The following is a 21,973-nucleotide window of genomic DNA, read 5'->3' on the forward strand; positions in this document are numbered from 1 at the left end:
ACCCACGATCCTCTGACTCAGAGGTGAGTGTGCTACCCACTGAGCCACAGCAGGTACTTGTCCTTACAGCTGATAGTTATGAGAATCGGCTTCTCGAATTACTATTTACATTGGAGAAACACAAGCTTATGTTTTATGTTGGTGATTTTTTTTAAAAATTATGATGGGATTTGACTAGGTTAAGTAAGTTATTTGAGAAACAACATTAGTAGACAGAGTTAGGTTAAATACCAGAAAAAGCTTATTTCCCCAGTCATCGCCCTCTGGAGCAGAATGCCAAAATATGCAATGGGTATGGATTCACTTAAAGTTCTGTGAAATCAAACTTAAGTTCCCGAAAGAAGGGGACAGTTCCAAAGTAGAGTAAGTTGCTAGTTAGCTGGGATTAAAATGATTTAGAGCCTTGCTTGATTGCCTTGGGGAGTCGGAGAGGGATTGCCCAGCATGCATTGCAAATGGGTCATCATTAGCAAAATTTACCCTATTTTCAGTCTACAAATCCAATTGGGAATTTTACTGGAAAGTGAGGAAATCTCAGGATTGATATGAAACTCCCATTTAAATAAAAGACCATATAGGCAAATATTTCAGGAAAATGCAGAGAAAAGATAGAAGATTTCATCCCCTATCTGAATAGAAAGTGTCTACAGAGAAGTATTCAAATAAAATTGAATCTTCAGGGTTAAGGCAATTAAAGGCTTGGATACCAGTGTTTCCTCTCCCGGAGCCCGCATCGGTAGTGGGCGATTCCATGGTATACACGGTTACAGCCTTGTTTGGTCAGGATGGGCTTAATTGTCTCCTCTTGTGCCTTCCATATCTTCGTATGGCCATACTTGGTGAGTAGGCAGGGCAAACAAAAGTTTTTGTTTATTTAAATGAGAACTACCAGAACATAAGAGGTAGGAGTAGGCCATACGACCTGTCAAGCCTGCTCTGCCATTTAATACGATCATGGCTGATCCGATCATGGACTCGGGTCCACTTCCCTGCCCACTCCCCATAACCCCTTATTAACTTATCAGTTAAGAAACTATCTATCTCTGTCTTAAATTTATTCAATGTCCCAGCTTCCACAGCTCTCTGAGGCAGCGAATTCCGCAGATTCACAACCCTCAAAGAAGAAATTCCTCCTCATCTCAGTTTTAAATGGGCGGCCCCTCATTCTAAGATTATGCCCCCTAGTTCTCGAACCCCTATCAGTGGAAACATCCTCTCTGCATCCACCTTGTCAAGCCCCTTCATAATCTTATATGTTTCAACGGTCACACACAAGGTTAGCAAACTGATTGTGACCGGGGCAAATGATTTGCTGCTGCTTATTCCATTTACAAACCAGAATTATCATTCCAACCTGAGACTTTATAACTGCACCATTTAATTAACAAGTCACACCACACGGGATAGATGTAAACATTTGGAAGATGTCAAATAACAACAAATCACTTCCTCTGAACATAATTCTTCCTTTTTTTTTGAAGTATTAAACACAAGTGATCCTAATACTGAGACTGCTCTGAACATATCAATCCGCTTGATCTCTGAGACGCTCATAACATTGTCTGTGTTCTTGTCTGCAGACTCAGCAGCACTTTTTGGTGTGCTTCCTGATCAGGTTCAGCCTCACGATTTTTGCCTACCTTGTTTGCTTTGGGTTTATGCTGCAGGAATTTTGTAAAAAATCCAGTTCCTTGAACATTACCAACTGCTCGTCCATAATGAACAGGTGAGTGAGGGGCAGTTCCCCACTGGCTCCAGGAGCAGCTGTGTACTAACAACAACTACTTGTATTCATATCGTGCCTTTAACATAGTAAAACGTCACAGAAGAAAGACTGCATTTATATGGCGCCTTGCGTGACCTCAGGACGTCCCATGGCGATTTATAGCCAGTTAAGTACTTTTGAAGTATAGTCGCTGTTGTAATGTAGGGAACGTGGCAGCCAATTTGCTCACAGCAAGCTCCCACAAACAGCAATGAGATAACGACCAGATAATCTGTTTTGGCGATGTTGGTTGAGGGATAAATATTGGACAACACATCTAAATAGTGCCATGGAATCTTTTATGTCAACCTGAGGGCAGACAGGGCCTCGCACTATCGTCTCATGCGAAAGACGGCACCTCCAACAGTGCAGCAATGAACCGGAGTGTCAGCTTAGTTTTTGTCTCTGCATTGGGACTTGAACCGACAACCTTCTGACTTGACAGGTGAGAGAGTACTACTCACTGAGCAAGGGCTAACTAAGGCTTTCGCATAGGTCCCTTCAAATGCTTTCCATCTCGGCAAACTGCATGCCCTTCATTCATTATCATGGCTGGAATAAGTGGCTGTCAATCCTCCAAGGCAGAATGTGCCCGGGCTCCAAACAAGAAGACAGAATAAAAAAACAAAGAAATGAAAAAATAAAGTGCAAAAGCAACATGAAATAAAAATCAAACATGCTGGCTGGTCTGTCAAACAGAGAAGAGGGGTTAAGAACTCTTAACCTTACCCTATCACTTCCATTTTCAAATGCTGACTTACCCGCTGTGTATTTACAGCATTCTTCTTGACTTTTTTACCAATTAAAATCTTAATACAAGAATATAAGAAGTAGGAGTAGGCTATCTGGCCTCTCGAGCCTGCTCCGCCATTCAATAAGATCATGGCTGATCTGATCTTGGCCTCTACTCTGCTTCCCTGCCTGCTCCCTATAACCCTTGTCATTCAAAAATCTGTCTATCTCCACCTTAAATACAGTCAATGACCCAGCCTCCACAGCTCTCTAGGGTAGAGAATTCCACAGATTCACGACCCTCTGAGGGAAGAAATTCCTCCTCATTTCCGAAACTATGCTCCCTAGTTCTAGATTCCCCCACGAGGGGAAACATCCTCCCTGCATCTACCCTGTCAAGCCCCCTCAGAATCTTATATGTTTCAATAAGATCACCTCTCATTCTTCTAAACTCCATTGAGTACAGGCCCAACCTGCTCAACCTATCATCATAAGACAGCCCCTTCATCTCTGGAATCGACCTCATGAACCTTCTCTGAACTGCCTCCAATGCAAGTATATTAAATAAGGAGACCAACACTGTACGCAGTACTCCAGGTGTGGCCTCACCAACTCCTTGCTTGTGCCAGCTGCATTAAATAGTTCATTCGGATTTACGTGATGGTCAAAGTCGCAGTCTAGAACTTGGGAGCCTGTGTGGGACAAAGTGAGGACAGCAGCCGGAGAATGGAGAATAAGAGGCAGACGATAATGATTTAGCTGGGTGCTTCCAATATTACAAAGCACCGTTTATAAAGAGCAGAGGGTAAGCAGGATACACTGCGTATGCCCACCATTTCATTTTTGGAGGCCAAGGTATAAATGAGGATTAAAAGTCGTGTTTTAAATTTAGTCCTGATCAACATATCATCCAGATTTGTACCCACTGTTGGTGCTCACAGGGTGCATGGGTTGAAGACAGGCCGACAGCATTATAGCCCTGACTCTCCACACAACAGATGCAGCCGAGGATCCCATGTGTGGCTGGTGTGCAACGGCCGCCACACGTTTTAAAAAAAAAAATCCAACCACAGGCATTTTCCACCCTTCACGATGTAATTCGGAATCTGGAATATTAGGTCCTTGGTTGAAACACATGTGAACTCATCCCTTTTTGGCGTGGAAGCAAGTCATCCTCACTTCAAGGGACCGTCTATGATATGATTGGATCAGACAGTGAAGATATAGTCCTTTCAGTGTTTCAGTCGAGGCGTACTGCTCTCTGGTCATTTCCCTTTACACTTCACTAGATCAGATCAAAGCTCTGCATTGCTGCCATGGCCACTCGTGAATGGTGGTGGACCATTAAACAACTAACGGGAGGAGGCGGCTCCATGGATATCACCATCCTCAATGATGGCAGAGCCCAGCATGTGAGTGCAAAAGACCAGGCTGAAGCGTTTGCAACCATCTTCAGTCACAAGTGCCGAGTGGATGATCCATATTGGCCTCCTCCTGAGGTCCCCACCATCACAGAAGCCTGTCTTCAGTAAATCCGATTGACTCCACGCACTGGAAACAGCAAAGGCAATGGGCCGCGGCAACATCCCGACTGTTGTGCTGAAGACTTGTGCTCCAGAACTAGCCGCGCCTCTAGCCAAGCTGTTCCAGTACAGCTACAACACTGGCATCTATCCGACAATGTGGAAAACCGCCCAGGTATGTCCTGTCCACAAAAGCAGGACAAATCCAATCCAGCCAATTACCGCCCCATCGGTCTACTCTCAATCATCAGCAAAGTGATGGAAGGTGTCATCAGCAGTGCTATCAAGCTGCACTTGCTCACCAATAACCTGCTCATCGATGCCCAGTTTCAGTTTTGCCAGGACCACTCGGCTCCAGACCTCATTAAAGCCTTGTTCCAAACATGGACAATAGAGCTGAATTCCAGAGGTGAGGTGAGAGTGACTGCCCCTGACATCAAGGCAGCATTTGAACAAGTGTGGCATCAAGGAGCCCTAGTAAAACTGAAGTCAATGGGAATCAGGGGAAAACTCTCCACTGGCTGGAGTCATAATCTAGAACAAAGGAAGATGGTTGTGGTGATTGGAGGTCAATCATCACAGCCCCAGGACATCGCTGCAGGAGTTCCTTAGGGCAGTATCCCAGGCCCAACCATCTTCAGCTGCTTCATCAATGACCTTCCCTCCATCATTAGGTCAGAAGTGGGGATATTCGCTGATGATTGCACAGTGTTCAGTTCCATTCACAACTGCTCAGATAATGAAGTAGTCCATGCCCACATGCAGCTAGATCTGGATGACATTCAGGCTTGGGCTGATAAGTGGCAAGTAACATTCACACCACACAAGTGCCAGGCAATGACTGTCTCCAATAAAAGAGAGTCCAACCACCGCCCCTTGACATTCAACGACATTACCATCGCCGAATCCACCACCACCAACATCCTGGGGATCACCATTGACCAGAAACTTAACTGGACCAGCCACATAAATACTGTGGCAACAAGAGGCTGGGTATTCTGCGACGAGTGTCTCACCTCCCAAAGCCTTTCCACCATCTACATGGCACAAGTCAGGAGTGCGATGGAATTCTCTCCACTTGCCTGGATGAGTGCAGCTCCCACAACACTCAAGAAGCTCGACACCATCCAGGACAAAGCAGCCCGCTTGACTGGCACCCCATTCACCACCTTAAACATTCACTCCCTCCACCACCGGCGCGCCACGGCTGCAGTGTGTACCGTCTACAAGATTCACTGCAGCAACTCGCCAAGGCTTCTTCAGCAGCACCTCCTAAACCTGCTACCTACACCACCTAGAAGGACAAGGGCAGCAGGCGCATGGGAAAACCACGTTCCCCTCCAAGTCACACACCATCCTGACTTGGAAGTATAACACCATTCCTTCATCGTCGCTGGGTCAAAGCCCTGGAACTCCCTCCCTAACAGCACTGTGGGAGCACCTTCACCACACGGACTACAGCAGTTCAAGAAGGCAGCTCACCACCACCTTCTCAAAGGCAATTGGGGATGGGCAATAAATGCCGGCTGGGTGGGGTGGCTTGACCCATCCACCTCCACGGAGGTGTGTGGGGGGCCTGACCCATCCACCTCCATGGCACGAACCTGGTATTGCAGTACTTCCAGGAACGGTGCAGTGGCTCTAGGCCTTTTGGCTAAGAGCATTGGCGCAGAGTGATCCTTGATGTGTGCAAGGTGACCTCTGGCGTTTGTGATTTGACAAAGAATTGGAACGATTGGCTACGAATTAAAAAAAAAAAAATGCTGGCCTTGCTAACGATGCCCACATCCCATGAACGAATAAAAAAAAATGAACTAAAGGTGAGCCCACTGAGTGAGGCTATATCGTTTCATCTGAAACAAAAGCCTTACCTTTCCAGATGTATCGTTACAATTAGATTGAAATGCACCCAAATCATTAACCAGATACTAAGTTTAAGAAATAGATAGTGATAAATCAATTAATGGACCACAAACCATACACATTTACCTGTTCATTTCTCAACAATGCACATTGTCTATGTGGGGGAAAGTTTTCTATCCTGACAAAAGTGACTATATATAGATGTAGATTAAGTATAGTATGGAATGGGAAAGAATTTTCAGATGAACTGCGATAGCCTCACTCAATGAGCTCAGGACCCCACCTTTAGTTCTGATGTACATCTGCTTTGTAGAACATGTTTGAAGTTATATTTTTTTTTCCCTTGACATTTGTTTTAAACTCTCATGATGGGGATTGAAAAAACAAGCTGCTGATGCTCTAGGGAATGCTTCATATGTAAGGATCCGTACAGCGTCTGCCTCTGGCCCTGTGCAGTTCCATGTGTAGTTGTCCTACAGGTGGCACTGTTCAATCAACAGAGAAAGTTTTGACTGTACTTAGACTTTGTGGAGATTCTTTCCACAATTTATTTTAATGCAAAAAGTGGCTTTAATATTTATCAACTCTTAAGTATTTGGAGGCTGAATTGCAAAAGGTATTTACCAGTATCGACCGTAAAGCACAGTGGGATGTGTGAAGTATGGGAAACCCACTGAAATACAATTCTAGATCCTGTCCTTCCAAATGTGGGTTCTGTCTGGAGAGATTACTTTGAGCTGTGTACCAATAGGGTTAAGTACAAGCGGCTGCAGGTTTGTCACTTGCAGAAGGAGCAGTTAAAAGTGATCACACATGAGGCATATTTGCACGTTAAAGCATTGCACGATTTTCTTGGTATCAACGTGTTAAAATACGCCCAGTGACAACGCAAGTGGTTTCCTCACTAGCAGCAGGACTGTGGCTAGGCCATATTAGGTCGTAAAGTCAGAAAGCGGTGCTCAGTTGCCAGCGTTGGGTCCATCAACAAGCAATAGTTGATCCCAGAGCCATCAACAATGTAAAAATTCTGCTCAAGCTTGTCTGTACAGCCAACTCCCAAATTCACATGGTGTGGCACTGGGCCATGCATAGCATCACGATCTTGGGGTTGATGCTCAGTCTGTGCTGATCATAGTCAAAGTCATTGTACAGGTGGCCTCAACTAAGAAAGGGTTAAAAGACAGGGTATGATATTCCGCCCTCCAATCCCAGACCTATAGCCTGCTCACACTCTCTAGTCTCACACCTAAAGAATAACCGCTGGAACACGGCACACGGTACCAGCATTGTTCACCAGCCTCACCAGGAATAGAATAGTGTGATCCAGTATGAGCAATGACCAAGACTGAAGGAGGCCATGTAGAAGTAAGCGGAAGTGCTGGAATATATCTGAGATGCTCTAACCCACAAGTGATGAGACATGGGTTTCAGACTTATAAACTCCCACATCTTGGGTTACCAATCTCAACCCTGGCAGTGTGGGCAATTGCCAGCATAATCCAGGTACACGCTAACCAGGAGGGAGAGCTCCCTTCAACTGCAATTGCTACGCTCTCCCTGCACAGTGGGGTTGGGGGTTGGGAGGGATTTGAAATGATTGAAAGGCCACATAGCCATGGGCTGATGGTATGATTTGTTTTAGTTCTGCAGAGGGAGCATCCATGTGGTTCGACAATTATTCCAATGGGTTGTTGCTGGCTCAGAAAGTGATGGCCTGTTTCATTGTTCTACACACAGGTAAGAGAAGCCAAACATTCTTTGGAAGCGAAATAGCCCCGTTTCTTACACCAGTACATAACGGGGTTCTATTGTGGTGCCGCAGCAGCAAATCTGCCTCGCTCAATCCACTTTCCTTCTAGAATTGGTAACTGCCCTGATTACAATGTGATTGTAAGAAGGTGTTTCCTTGTCACTCACCAGATGCTGCCTAGTTTCTGTACTCAAACCGCTAAATATCTGCAAAGTTGCACAGCTAGGTTTATTGGGTAACTAGGCAACGGTGGTTGGTCTGGAGTATTGTGCACCATTTTGGTCTCCTTACCTAAGGAAGGATATACTTGTCACGGAGGGAGTGCAATGAAGGTTCATCACACTGATTCCTGAGATGAGGGGATTGTCCAATAAGGAGAGATTGAGTAGACTCGGCCTATATTCGGTAGAGTTTAGAAGAATGAGAGGTGATCTCATTGAAACAAACAAAATTCTTACAGGACTTAACCAAGTAGATGCAGGGAGGATGTTTCCTCTGGCTGGGGAGTCTAGAACCAGGGGTCACAGTTTCTCAATAAGGGGTCGGCCATTTCGGACTGAGATGAGCAGAAACTTCTTTACTCAGAGGGTGGTGAATCTTTGGAATTCTCTACCCTAAAGGGCTGTGGCGGCTCAGTCGTTGAGTATATATTCAAGACAGAGATTGATAGATTTTTGAATTTTAAGGGGATCAAGGGATATGAATTCCTCTCTGAGCCCCTCGGTGGTATTGCCCCAAGGCTGGGCACAAGCAGGTGGCTTCAGGCGATCTAACTGGAGGCGAAGGTGAAAAAAGAAACGTGATTTTCTAAATGGTTTGAATTATGAAAGGAAAGGCTGTTGCAATGGTTTGTGAAGATTCTCTGCCAAAATGTTCTTGATGAACCTTTTAAGTACTAGTCAGAGCATTGATTGCATAAATTATTCCTGTTCAGTGGGGGGTGGGGGGGAACTGCCGTCTAGGTTAATTCAGATCGCACTAAATTGAATTGGTTTGCCCAGAGGCGGTGTGCTTGGATCAAAGGTTCTATAGAGTGTAGGATAAAAAGACCATTTACAGATTCTTGTGTCATAGCATGTTTGATCACTCAGCACTTAGAGATAAAAAGTTCTCTTATTTAGACGAAAGTCTGCTGCTGTCTGCGGGTAGAATTTGCCAGCGGATTAAATCTATCTAATTATCCTGAGCAGTTAAGACGCCAGTGTTTAATTGAGCTGTAGAGCAAGCTTCAGAGCAAGACAATGCATAATGGGAGATGGCGTGTGGCTTGAATCAGAGCTGCTTCCGTTGGGCATTGGCTGTCCTGAACGAAACTTCCAAATGTTGGGTTCATGCTGAGTACACTCGGTGCAGCTTCAACAGTTGCAGGGTACAAGCATAACAGTAGCAATTCCTACTGTGCAGATTCTAACCCGAATTCTGGCTGGCAAGGCTCAGAAATGAGAGCCGCAGTGATGGTGGTTTGGAAAGGGTGGGGGCAATACTAAGCTGTAATGCGATGTCTGGCCACAAGTAGCTCGCAAAAGAAAGCGGGTGTGGTTGGAGGGGGTGGAATCGCGCACAATTGGTGTTTAATTTGTTTGTTTAAAAAAATGCTTTGCATGGGTTAGGAGTAGGTTGTGCAATATTCCATTATTGAACAGATGAGTTTAATCATTAGGCTTTGTACCTACCTGTGTATTTAGGCACCAGTTAACAATCTAACTTTACTGTGATGATGCCATTTGACCTGTCTTCCCCCATCATAATGATACTAAACTCATTTGCATGAAGTTTCAACTAGTTATGAAAACTACTTGTTAATTAGGATATTAGACTCCTTGATAATGAATGGTTGCCCATGTGTTTATCATCTTGCAAAACTACAGACAGAATACACCCACAGCACTGCAAACATTCCTGTTCTTCTAGAATCGTTCTAACATTACAACAAATTTATTGGGTTTCATTTCAACAATAACTTGAATTTTATATAGCACCTTTAACGTGGTAAATCGTCCCACGGCGAAATCATCGGAGCGTTGTCAGACAAAATTTGACACTGAGCCACATGAGATAGGGCAGATGACCAAAAGCTTAGTCAAAGAAGGAGGTTCTAAGGAAAATATCAAAAGAATAAAGAGAGCTGGAGAGGTTTAGGGAGGAAATTCCAGAGCTTTAGGGGCTTGGCAGCTGAAGGCACAGCCATCAATGGTTGAGTGATGAAAATCAGGCATGCCCAAGAAGCCAGATTTAGAATTTCCTCTGTGCACTCCTGTTAACACATTGGGTAATGCATTTGTGCAAATTCCTCTCTGCTATTTTAATACATGGGTTAAGACTGACTTTGAAATAGCACAGATGAAATGGACATTCTTCTGTGTATTTGGGGGAAAAAAGTGTACTTTTTCTGTTCTTATTCCCTCACCTCCTTTTGCTGGTGACCACATGTCTTGTAGCTGGAAATATAGGTGGCCCGGCCCCAGACTGCTCCTCACACTGCTGTCGGTGCGGCCCATCATTTCTGAGCCTTGCGATTCAGACATCTGAGGAGGCGACCACGTCAGCCAGTCTCCTGAAAGTAGCCGCTAAGGAAATTAAACCCACATGTGCATCCATTGTTAGCGAAAGATTGGGAGATCTCCAAACTCATCCATCAGTGACTCATTCACCGATCTATTTACTGCTACTGTGTTCATACAGCACATCGCGCCCACCTGTAAAATACACCAGGCTACCAGCCATAACCATCACGCTTCGTATCATAAACCTAGCAAGTAAACCCGTCTACCCTACAGTACAGTTGAATTATTCCACAACTCATTAGCGACTGTCAATCATGAGTTATTATTTTTGGAGGCTCCTGTGTCCTCTACTTTGTTGGTCTAGCCCCCACCCTTGGTTCGTATTGTGTGCTGCATGCCATCCTCCAACCTCCAGCAGAGCACCAGGCAGCTGAGCTGCATGTCCGCAGCTTGGATACTAGAGTGAGGGCAAACTCGACCGTCTCCCTCATCTCTACCCGCTCTTCCGGTCCTGTTGCTAGCCAGCCCGCCCAGCGGTTTGTGGGGGAACCATAAACATCAAACAATCCTAAGGTTTGACCATATAAACTACACAGTCGTGAAGCAACCTACTTGACCTTTATAGTGCCCAGGGAGTGTTCAGCATCAGCACTAACTGTGCAGAAAGTAGACCGTGGTTCTGTTTTACACTTCAGATCCTTCTTAATCTGTGCTTCTACTTTTGCCCAAGCTACAAGTACAGAACTTATCTACTTTGTACAGATAGTGCCTAAATAGATATACGTATTAGTTGCTAATTTAGTATTTCTTGGTTGCAGTATGCATCTCCATCAGCCATGTCCATCGATCCAAAACACTGTGGAGGAAAAGCCCTTTCAGCAACTTATGGTGGTGCCTCACTCTACCTGTAGTGTAAGTATCGCCGGATTAGAGCACTTTACAACCTGAACACAACTCCAGGTAAGATATAGCTGTGGTTAGATGCAGAGTGAAGATTCCCCCTTCTATGTCCCATCCAGCACTACCAGAGGGCATATAGTGCAAGGTAAAGCTCCCTCCATTCTGCCCACTACATAAGAACATGAAGCAGAAGTAGGCCATTCGGCCCCTCAAGCCTACTCCACCATTCAATGAGATCATGGCTGATCTTCTACCTCAACTCCACTTGCCAGCACTATTCTCATATTCCTTGAATCTCTTAATATCCAAACATCTATCAATCTCTATGCCTTAATTACTGTACAACTCTGCACTTTGAGAATTTATCTAAATGTGTTAGCAATTTTCATTCAGTAAGGAAAAAAGCTAATTTATATCACCCATTTACTGTACTGTGGTAAGATCTTATTAGAAGATAAATGGCTAAATTTGTCTCCCTTTTGTTTCTATAATGTTATGTAATGCAAGTTGAAAACCTTGAGATTCAGGAGGTTTCTAACCATGTGAGGGTAATGAGGAGTGAGATACAGCTTAAAACCACCCAACTCCTTTGCTCAGTCTGAACATTGTCGAGTTTTAACTGGCATTGCGATTCTGGATGACCGCTGGAAACATGGACTCTCTCTGCATATGGCACAAGATTCTGGGTTTCAGCACCAGCACAGAGTAGTGATGTGGCAGGGGGGAAGTGGTATTCCTTATTGTACATTAACTTAAACTTGCAAAATATATTCACAGAGGCTTTTCCAATGGCTGCGCAGTGTGGCACTGAGCTGGACGTAGCAGGAAGGATCCAGGTTTAATTACTGCCCTTGGACGAATTAGCCGATCGCACCCAAGGCAGCAGGAGGGGCTACAAGTGGTCGCTGTCCTTCTAGACTAGTGAGGAGACTGAAAATCACCTTGGTTTCCCACTTCTGGTCATGATCCTGTGACGCCCATAAAATATGGCATGTATGTGGGCAAAATCAGGCTGAGACTGATTTGCCTCCACCCCTACTGTTGATGGTTTGTTAACAATTGCTGTGTTTCCCTATTCATGAAGAATAGTCACTTAGGTGAGGATCTGTCCTTTAGAATGGTACCTGGTAAGAGTTTATGTCTTGAGGAGAAAAATTCAGGGGGAAGAATATTCAGAGACCATTGATAGAGGTCTTTAAAATAATGAAGGGGTTTGATTGGGTAGGTGTAGAGAAGATGTTTCCACTTGTGGGGGAGTCCAAAACTAGGGGCCATAAATAGACTCCTAAATCCAATTAATAATTCAGGAGAAACTTCTTTTCTCAGAGTGGTGAGAATGTAGAACTCGCTGCTACAGGGAATGGTTGGGGTGAATAACACAGATGCATTTAAGGGGAAACTAGCTAAGTACATTAAGGAGAAAGGAATAGAAGGATATGTTGATGGGGTTAGATTAAGTAGGTGAGAGGAGGCCTATGTGTAACATAAACCCTGGCATAGACCTGTTGGGCTGAATGGTCTGTTTCTGTGCTGTAAAATTCTGTGTAATCTTACATGATGGCACAATGGTCTTGCCATTGACTGTCGGAGAGCAGATGGACTCATGAGCCTGACTTAGTCTGCTATTAAACCAGTTTCCCTTGTTGCTTGTAATCTCCAGGTTAGTGGGCCAAATCATACTGGTGGTGGTGGATTTAAAACTATGGAAGAATACGGACACCCCTTTGACCTTTGACCTGCAGGATATCCCATTAATCTCCTGGCTCCTCGGTTTCCTGTCTGTCATCCTAGTGGTGTTTGTCAATGAACTGGTCAAGTTACATGAAATTAGGTAAGTGCACAAGCTTACAAGGAGTTAAGAGGCTGCTGCCTCCGAGGCCCGTTGCTAGCCTATAACCACAGTAAGTTGGGGACTTTCACCTGAGGTTAAAAAAAGCTAGCCTTAAAGGCGTGATTTAAAAAAAAAACTTAATCTCCTGTTGAATTTTTATAATAAATTGATAAAAATCTCATTCGTACTTTTTCTGAAGCCAAGACAATTTTCAGCATTAATTCATCACCAAAGTATACGATACCGATCTTCTTGGATCCCCTGGGGCAGCCACGGGATGCTGCAATGTCCTGGGTTAGTCCCACTCCTACAGGACACAGCAGTGTCCTGGGGTGGCTCCCTGGCCCTTTTATTAAAATTCTTTCTTCCCCTCCCCCCCCCCCCCCCCCCACCTCACTTGAACTTAATCTTTTCTACCCATTCTTCTGGCTCCTCAGCCCTTCATAGCTCCTTACCTCCCTCAATCTTCTCTTTGTCCCCTTTGAAACTGATTATGGAAGTAAATGTTGCCGATACACCCCATTGCCTGTATTAAGGTTAATGGTTGGGGCCGTAGACCCTTCATCATTACTCAAGTTTAGCGCTATTGATCGCCACTGAATTTACATTCTCTTCTCCCTTACTCGTTTGAACCTTGGCGGTGTCCTGCAGTTTGGGCCATTTATACTCCCTGTAGACAATTTTCATAACCAATCTCTTCAAAATTCGGTCGCATTTCATTAATATGGAGGTAAAATAGCTTTCACTGTTTCTTTAGGATTGAAAACATTTACATTTTTGTCCTGTCTATGATTTTGAGAATATTTTGTGAAAGTGATGAGACAGGAGGTACAGGTTAATGGGGATACTGAATTACCAGATGCAGTCATACAGCCCAGAGACAGTTCGTTCATCTCTCACAGACTGACTGGCTCAGTAAACCTTCAGAACTCGTACCTCAGTCTTGTTACCACGTGATCTTTAACCAAAAATATTTTTAAGAATGAACCGAACCCAAGAATGATCAGAAGGCGAACAATTCGAAACATGATCGTGGGTACGGTAGTGTAGTGGTTATGTTACTGGACTAATAATCCAGAGAACATGAGTGATAGTTTGAGAATTTGAATTCCGTTTTCAAAAATCTGGAAATAAAATGCTTGACATCAGTAAAAGTGACCATGATTGTCGTAAAAACCCATCTGGTTCACTAATGTCCTTTAGGGAAAGAAACCTGCCGTCCTTACCCGGTCTGGCCTACATGTGACTCCAGATCCACAGCAATCTAGTTGACTCTTAACTGCCTTCTAAGTGGCCTAGCTAGCCAGTCAGTTGTATCAAACTAGGGATGGGCAATAAATGCCGACCTTGCCAGCAACGCCCAAATCCCAAGAATTAATTTTAAATGATCACCACAGATTTATATACAGCAGAGATAATGCAGTGGTATCTTCTATCACAAACTCTTCCCGGTCATATCCCCGAACACATCCTGTTCTGGAGGCCAGTGCTGTCCCTTTTTTAAAAAAAAAAGAATTCTGAGGTATGTTATGTCTTCTCCCTTGTTCTAGGTTCCCATTCCCTCATCTTATTCTGTCAAATCCTCTCACCCAACAATAGTCAAAAAGTTATTTTTGTGAAAAGTTAAAAGTTTTGCCAAGTGTCACATCACATCACATCAACCATCTCCAAAAGGTCCAGAATAAATATCCTTGCACAGACATAAATGGTGTAGTCCCAGTATATACATTCTGACAACAAATAAGCTCTAAACAATTTGAAGAGCAAAAGTTGGGACACACCATCCCTCGGTCAGCAACTCTGCTTTGCAGTTCTCTGTCAGGAGCTACTCACATGTTGCTCCAAGCAGAGAAGCCCATGTCAGAGAGCAGCAAGACTTCTGATTGTTCCCCTTTCCCCGCCTTGAGCAATGAATTACCCCAAAAATGTAAAGGTAGGAAGGAAAATCAGTCAACATTTGGGCGGTTAACGCTCTGAGATAACCAGTAGTATATTTGTGTCAAATTAATGGCGGTTGTACAGCTGCTGGCAATTGCAGTAATTCTTTCACAAGCTTGTAAGACTGGTGAACACTGGCAATAAATTCCAATGTTCATCCAAACAACAACTTGCATTTATATAGCGCCTTGAACGTAGTAAAACCTCCCAAGGCGCTTCACAGGAGCATAATCTGACATCGAGCTAAAGGAAGGAGACATTAGGACAAGTGACCAAAAGCTTGGTCAAAGAGCTTTCTAATTAGCATCGTAAAGGAGGAAAGAGAGGTGGGGAGGGAATTTCAGAGCTTCGGGCCTGAAGGCACGGCCGCCAATGGTGGGGCGAAGGAATTGGAGGATGTGCAAGAGGCCAGAGTTGGAGGAGCGCAGAGATCTCGGAGGGTTGTAGAGCTGGAGGAGATTGCAGAGAAAGAGAGGGGTGAGGCCACGAAGGGATTTGATCGCGAAGATGAGAATTTTAAAATCACCGTTGCCGGACCACGTGCCAATGTAGGTCAGCGAGCGCAGGAGTGATGAGTGAAGGACTACTTGAAACTAAAGGAAATATTATACTGCCATATATTATCCTCAGCTTCAGACAAATTCTCAATGTGAGTTAGTGCTGCTGATCATTTAAGTGTTTAACTTGTGTGAATTGGATATGATCATCCCGTGCTGTGAGCAGTTAACACCAGACAAATAAACCTGTGCGTAGTTCTCTTATTTTTAATTACTCTAACACCACAGACTGAGACTGTTTTGTGCTTGCATGCCACAGGCAGATATTTGGGCGCCTCGGTAACCATTCTGGGGGGTGGAGCAGGTCTGCGTTCAGTGTTGTGGACTGCTCAGCCCACAAGGCATCGCGTGCAGTTTTTTTTTAAATTCCGCATTTAAAATCTAATTTTGTTAAATTCAGCCCATGGCTGAATTAATTCAGGATTTAAGCAAGGGAGAGATTTTTTTTTTAAAAACACACCCATTGCCGTCTGTTTCTTCAGAGTGCGAGACCGTTACCAGAAGAGGCAAAAGCTGCAGTTTGAAACCAAGCTGGGAATGAATTCTCCGTTCTGACGCTATGACCTGTGCTAGAGAGCCACACCGACAACTGCAGCGGACGTTCCTCGACCGACTTCAGTTAGGTCAAGGTATCGAGTCAGAGCTGGACCACGAGCACTGGATTACTACTGCATGAAGACTTCAGAACCGCACTGGAAATTGCCAGCTTCTCCAAGTGAGGGGTTTTTAACCAGATACCCCTAGGACAGAGATACACGGGGCACAGCAATACAGAACGCGGTGCTTCAAAAAAAAAGTGGTACCTGGAAACGCACATTAGCATAAGCAAAAGGGAAAAAGAGACTTAAGTTGATGTACTCTGGTGTAAAGTCTGAATACCTACCTCCAGTCATTGGAGAGGGTATTATTTTAACATTGCAACCTCTTTTTCATCATACATGTCCATTGGGCTGTGGTCCAGGGGTTGCACCACAGTGACAGGATGAGGAACTGCTGCTTCAGCAAGAGATACAATATTGGTTGTACCTTCACAGGTAAATTGTGAAAGCTGCCCAAAGTGATGGGTTATAGGGGTCATCTTTTCTGATTTTGGGGGGTTTGCAATCCCAAATCACTGCACCAGGCAACACTCAGTGACATCATAGCCCCATATCTTCAAGCCCTTCACCATTAAAAGTGTTTACAGAACAGGAGTCACAAAGTTTCCTCCATCCCCAATTATTAAATTATTCCCCGCCATTAGGACTTCCCTACACCAGCCAAGTCAGTAGCAATGAGCAGCAGGGAGTCCCCTCTTCACTCACGGCCAATTCTGCGTTTTTGCCAGATGCTGGGTGGGGCTAAACGATCTCTCTAGATCAGTAGCTCCACCAGGATGCAGGGCTCTGATCAGAATTTGCCATGTTAAGCCCAGCCCTGAATACCCACCTAACAAGGTCTGTCTGTGTCTGTATCTGTGTGTGTGTGTGTGTCTGTGCCAGACAGATTGTATTTTGTTTGGGAGGGAGCAAGAGGGTACTGTGGATGCTACCGAAAGTAACTATTATATATTGGATGAGATATTTCTGGTCTGCTTCACGTGCTGTCAACATACCCGGGAAAAGAATTGACTCTACAGGTTGATTGGATTGCTAGTATTTACTGGCAGATCTGTGTGGCATCTAATCGATCGTAGTACTGTACTGGCCCAATCCTTGTTTACCAATCTTGCACACGTCCTCTTGTGTCCAGTGATTGCAGCTCCCTGTCAGAATACCACATCAAATTAGTGCTGCAGCTTTTTAATCTTTCCCTTGTTACATCCCTAGTTTAAAGTGAAGGAAAGCTTCCTCTCCACATTGGTAAAGAATCTAAAGCGTACAGCTTCTGATCCGCAATATACAATAAAATAGATCATGTTTCATGTAAAATAGGTATTTGGGCCAAGTAACATCATAATCGATAATCCTTTGCAAATCAGACACCTCGCCTTCAAGTACTGGTTTGGTCCCTAACTGTTCAAGGCCCTCCAGTGTCTGATAGGGCTGACACTGTTGTAATTATGATCAAATTTCCCTCCCACCATCGCCCTTCCTCTCTGACTTCCACTTGCCCCTATTTATTTGTGACTGTTTAATGTTTCAAACTATTTTATATTTCCAGAAAGAATCATGTCGATAGTGAGCACGGTGTAAAAGATGTCACAGCGCTGCATGTGCCAATAGGAGGTGTACACTTCGCATGTGGGAGGTTTTGCACTTTGTCTCCATCACCCGCATAGCTTATTACACTGTGCTACGGACTCCTCCATTTCAAAGGAGATAGGATTTAGCAGCAATATAGCGTGCAAAATGGTACAAATGCAGGAGTTGACATTAACGGCATACACTGATCATGTGTATGAAATATGACTTCTACCCAATGTGTACTGTAGTCAGCCAATTCCACTAAGTGTTTTGAATCCAACAGGGCATGGTGATGAAAGCAGTAGAGGTTAACAGAGATGGGAGCATACACTGCCTGCTCAGCAGATGCCTGTTTTAACCTCGTGCCTGTACAAGTCCACACACACGTGCCAAATTGTCTCTCACAAAGCTCTTTAATTCAGTAATTATAGAAGATCATGTTTTATTGAAAAACCACATCCACTCATCCCAAGAGCATCATCATGCTATTACGCTCGTAATTCACTGTGACTGGTGGCAGGCATTCTTTGATTGTGAGGCTATTCTATGTGACAGTCCTGCGACAGAATTCACGCAGGTTTTATATTCAGATCCAGTGTGTGCTTAGTATGACATTTTGTCATGTTATCTACATGCCTTGAAGTGTTTCAATTAATTTTGAAGCCTAACTTTTTCCCCTTCTGCCCCTTTATGGCAGTGCGAGGGAGTTCTGATCCTTCTCGTAGGCATTCTGATTCCAGCTGTTTTGGGTCGTGAAAACAGCTGTGGGGAAAAAGATCGGGTTCAACGAGCAAAGCAGCTTTGGCAGGAGCAAATAAAATACTTCAAATAATAAACACTTTCCGCTGTTTTCATGACGTAAAACACCCGGCAGATTATACTTACAGAAAGCAATCCCCTCAGCACCTCGCTTCAGCCCAGCCCCTTTTGCTGGATGATTTGTTCATGACGCTGGGCACTGAGACAGAGCTCCATGTAGACCCCCTCGTTACGGAGAAAGACTTGCATTTATATGGCGCCTTTCATGACCACCGGACGTCTCAAAGCACTCCACAGCCAATGAAGTATTTTTGGAGTGTAGTCACTGTTGTAATGTGGGAAACCAAGCAGCCAACCTGCACACAGCAAGCTCCCACAAACAGCAATGTGATAATGACCAGATAATCTGTGTTTTTTATGTTGATTGAGGGATAAATATTGTCCACCACATCGGGAGTAACTCACCTGCTCTTCGCAATGAGCCAAGACAATATTGTCAAGCATCCAAACTGCCGATGTTTAGCTTGGATCAAAGGTGGCCTCTGACCACACAAGGGAGGTGAGGTGCTGTACATGTGAAGAGAGAGGAGGGAAGGAGGCATGCAGGAACAAATGATTGCCTATTGGGGGATGGGCATGACCGGTAACCCACTCGAGAATAACATTGACAGCCTTAGGTAGTTGTTACCCGCTGCAGTGCACTCTGCCATCAATGGGCCGTGCATGTGATGGAATCCCGGCAGGTCTCCACTCTCCTGAAGTGGGACGCTCCCTGTGCCTGCACTGCCTCAACAGTGTAAGCTGGCTTGGAAATGGCAAAGCCTTTTGCTCAAAGCTGGGTGGGCCTGCTGATGTACAGATTCTGGTGGCAGTCCCAGCAGAGCTTTTAACTGGTACACCAGCAGCCAGATTGAGGTATGCCCATAAGTATAATCCGGCTCAAGTGCCTCGTTATAAATACAAGTCTCTTGCAAATTAGTGTCTTAATACCATTTTGTTTTTTAAACTATGCAACAAAATGTTAGTTTGTTAGAAGTCTTTGTGTTTCCTTCCCTCTGTGTCCCTGCACCATCTCTGGCCCGTTTCCAGCTTCCATTGATGGCATTTTGAAGCTAGTTCAGAGTTGTATGGCCAGCTCGGGATGAACCCTCTCCATTCCCCTCCGGGTTTTTTTTTTGCAGGCCTTCATCCACTCCTTCCCTTGGTGCAGCTTATTGACGTTGCAATGTACTGTGCTGCCACTAAGCAGCTGGGCATTCTCTCTCGTATAGTGACCCCAACTGGAGAATAGTCAGACCTCTCTGTTGGTCACAGCAAAGAGCAACGGTGAAGAAGTGAGCTCCTGCGACTGCCCTTTTGAAAATTATATATCCGCATGTCCATTAAAAAAAAATGCCATAACTTGTCATGAAAATAGATTTTGTAAAAATTGTTTTTAATGTTTTTATACAAGGGGATGATATGCTGTTTTATCGCAGTCAGATTATACCTGGCCCAGAGGCAAAGGTGAAAAATAGCGTTCGAAAGTTTTTGTGCGCCATATTTTAAAACTTCTGTCGGCTAACCAGGATTTTGAACCCGCCTTCCAAGTGAAAATGCAGCTCCGCCTTGCTTTATACTGCATACGTTGAAAAGTTGTTCACTGCTGGACTCTTTTGTGTCAAACTATACAGAGCACTTGGTTTAAACTATCAGCAGCTGGCTTTCCTTTGAGGTGAAATTCTGTGGTAAACAGTACATTGAGGTGCTGCTCATCTCTTGCAGTCTCTCTCTCTCACACACACACACAAATGTCAATTCCGTTCTGTATTGCCCCACCCTGTTTTCTCCATTGCCTCTTCCCGTGAGTGTGTGTATCATTATTTGAAGAATGTGTTGGTGCCATTGTGAGCTATGGTTCCAAATGATTGCCGCTGGAATTAATGACAGTGTATGCCTGGTATGGGATGGTGCAGTATCCCCGGAAGAGTTTGGATGCTGAAACTAGGTGTCGGTTCAAATCCCCATGTCCAGTTGTTTTTGATGCCCATTGTTAGATTTGAATGAGTCAAAATGGAGTAAATATTGATGCACCGTGGATGGTTTGTAAATATTGTATGAAGTGCTAGTGACGGAACATCACTAACGTTATTTCTAACTTTCATTTTTTGAATGTGTTGTCTGGTTTGTCTGCCTTTTACACCGTATCATTGAAGTGCTCATCCCATTGGATCGCGGCATCGAGTTGGGTTTGTAGCTTTGCACACTAATGAACTGCTCGAAAGATAACTACAGATCAGGGCTGCAATTTACCTATCTGTTATCCTTCCAAATAAAGCCTATCTTCCCCCTCTCCCCAATTATGATCAGTCTGAGGGAGACGAGCTCAATAAATCCAAGGGTTTGTCTTTGGGTGGGTCTTCAATACTCAAATATGAATCTTCAAACTGCCCTCCAGTTATAATGAAGGTGGCGTTCTCTTTTCAAGGCCGACCTGCCTGCAGAATTGTTCCGTTTTGTAAAACACCCCCAAAAAGGTTGCATCCAAACTCCTTGTTTCCCGCCATCATTTTCCGAAGTTGGGATTGGCCATTAGTATGCTGCCATATCAAATCCAATCGCAGCGGGATTTGCGAGCCACATTAAGTTGAATTTGCACGGCCTGGCAATGGTTTTTCATGAAGGAAAGTGCCAGCCATATCCTGGTGGGGGCGCCGAGGCTTCAGTTTGAAAATGATGGGCAGTGGCCGCCAGCCAGCCCCAATAATGCAGTAACGCCGCACAAACAAACCTGATTCAGTAGCATTTTATAAATGATGTACATTGTGTAAAATGTTTAGAGATATTTAATAATGTTGCACTGTTTTGTTTATGATTTTTACAATGATCGAAGCTTGTAACTTGTAAAACAAATTGCGATGGCAATAAATAGCATCTTTGTAGTGTTTGATCTCCTGTTGGTCAGCATGGCAGTTTGCCTTGGCTCAGCCCTTCAGTCACAACTTGTTCATCCCAGAACCCTGATTCCGAAGCTCATTAATATGATATTCCTGGGGCTACACCGGTCTCTTAATCATAAACGTTGTGACCTACTACAATGCCATACAGCCAGTCTGTTCTTCACGGGCATAAGAGAGGCCTGAAAACACAACCATTAACCCTTGCAATGGCTGACGTGGCAGTATGAGGTGCTGTCACCCATCACCCCTGTGCTCGCTGAACTACATTGGCTCCCGGTCTGGAAACGCGTCAATGTTAAAATTCTCAGCCTTGTTTTCAAATACCTCGGCCCTATCTGTGTTGCTCCAATTCTGGCCACTTGCGAGTCCCCAGTTTGCATCATTCCATGCACTGCTTAGGCACCAAGTTCTGGAATTTCCTCCCTGAACCTCACCACCTCTCTCACACTTTAAGACACTCCTCAGAAACTACTTCATTGACCAAGCTTTTGGTCAAACGTCCACATATCTGGCTCAGTTTTGTTTGATAATGCTCCCGTGAAGTGCTTTGGGACGTTTTACTATAAAAATGCAAGTTGTTCTGAGAACGACTTTGAGCCCTGCTGCTGAGGCTAACTGGGCTCCAGCATGATGATCTGGTTGCAAAGAAGTCCTTCCAATAAATGACATTTCTGTAGCATTTTAAGATGACCTAGGCTGTAAAAAGGCACATTCGTGAATCAACAGTGCTTACTGCAGCCTGCTTAC

General features: G+C 44.4%; 1 protein-coding gene across 6 annotated transcripts in view; it reads left to right on the forward strand.

The window, feature by feature from the left end:
- Positions 1 to 21,725, forward strand: part of tmem94 (transmembrane protein 94) — a 168,550-nt gene extending 146,825 nt beyond the window's left edge. For 5 of the 6 annotated variants that reach the window (XM_070857485.1, XM_070857484.1, XM_070857482.1 and 2 more), the window contains 5 exons: positions 1,581 to 1,726; positions 7,526 to 7,620; positions 10,956 to 11,049; positions 12,698 to 12,868; positions 15,846 to 21,725. In XM_070857485.1, the coding sequence (XP_070713586.1) occupies positions 1,581 to 1,726; positions 7,526 to 7,620; positions 10,956 to 11,049; positions 12,698 to 12,868; positions 15,846 to 15,918 (579 nt within the window). In that variant the 3' untranslated portion in view covers positions 15,919 to 21,725. Of the gene's footprint in view, positions 1 to 1,580; positions 1,727 to 7,525; positions 7,621 to 10,955; positions 11,050 to 12,697; positions 12,869 to 15,845 lie in introns of those variants that run through there. The other variant, XM_070857487.1, reaches the window with a different exon arrangement.
- Positions 21,726 to 21,973: the final 248 nt, after the last annotated feature.

Source organism: Pristiophorus japonicus, chromosome 16, assembly GCF_044704955.1.
Source record: "Pristiophorus japonicus isolate sPriJap1 chromosome 16, sPriJap1.hap1, whole genome shotgun sequence".
Taxonomy (NCBI): Eukaryota; Metazoa; Chordata; class Chondrichthyes; family Pristiophoridae; genus Pristiophorus; species Pristiophorus japonicus.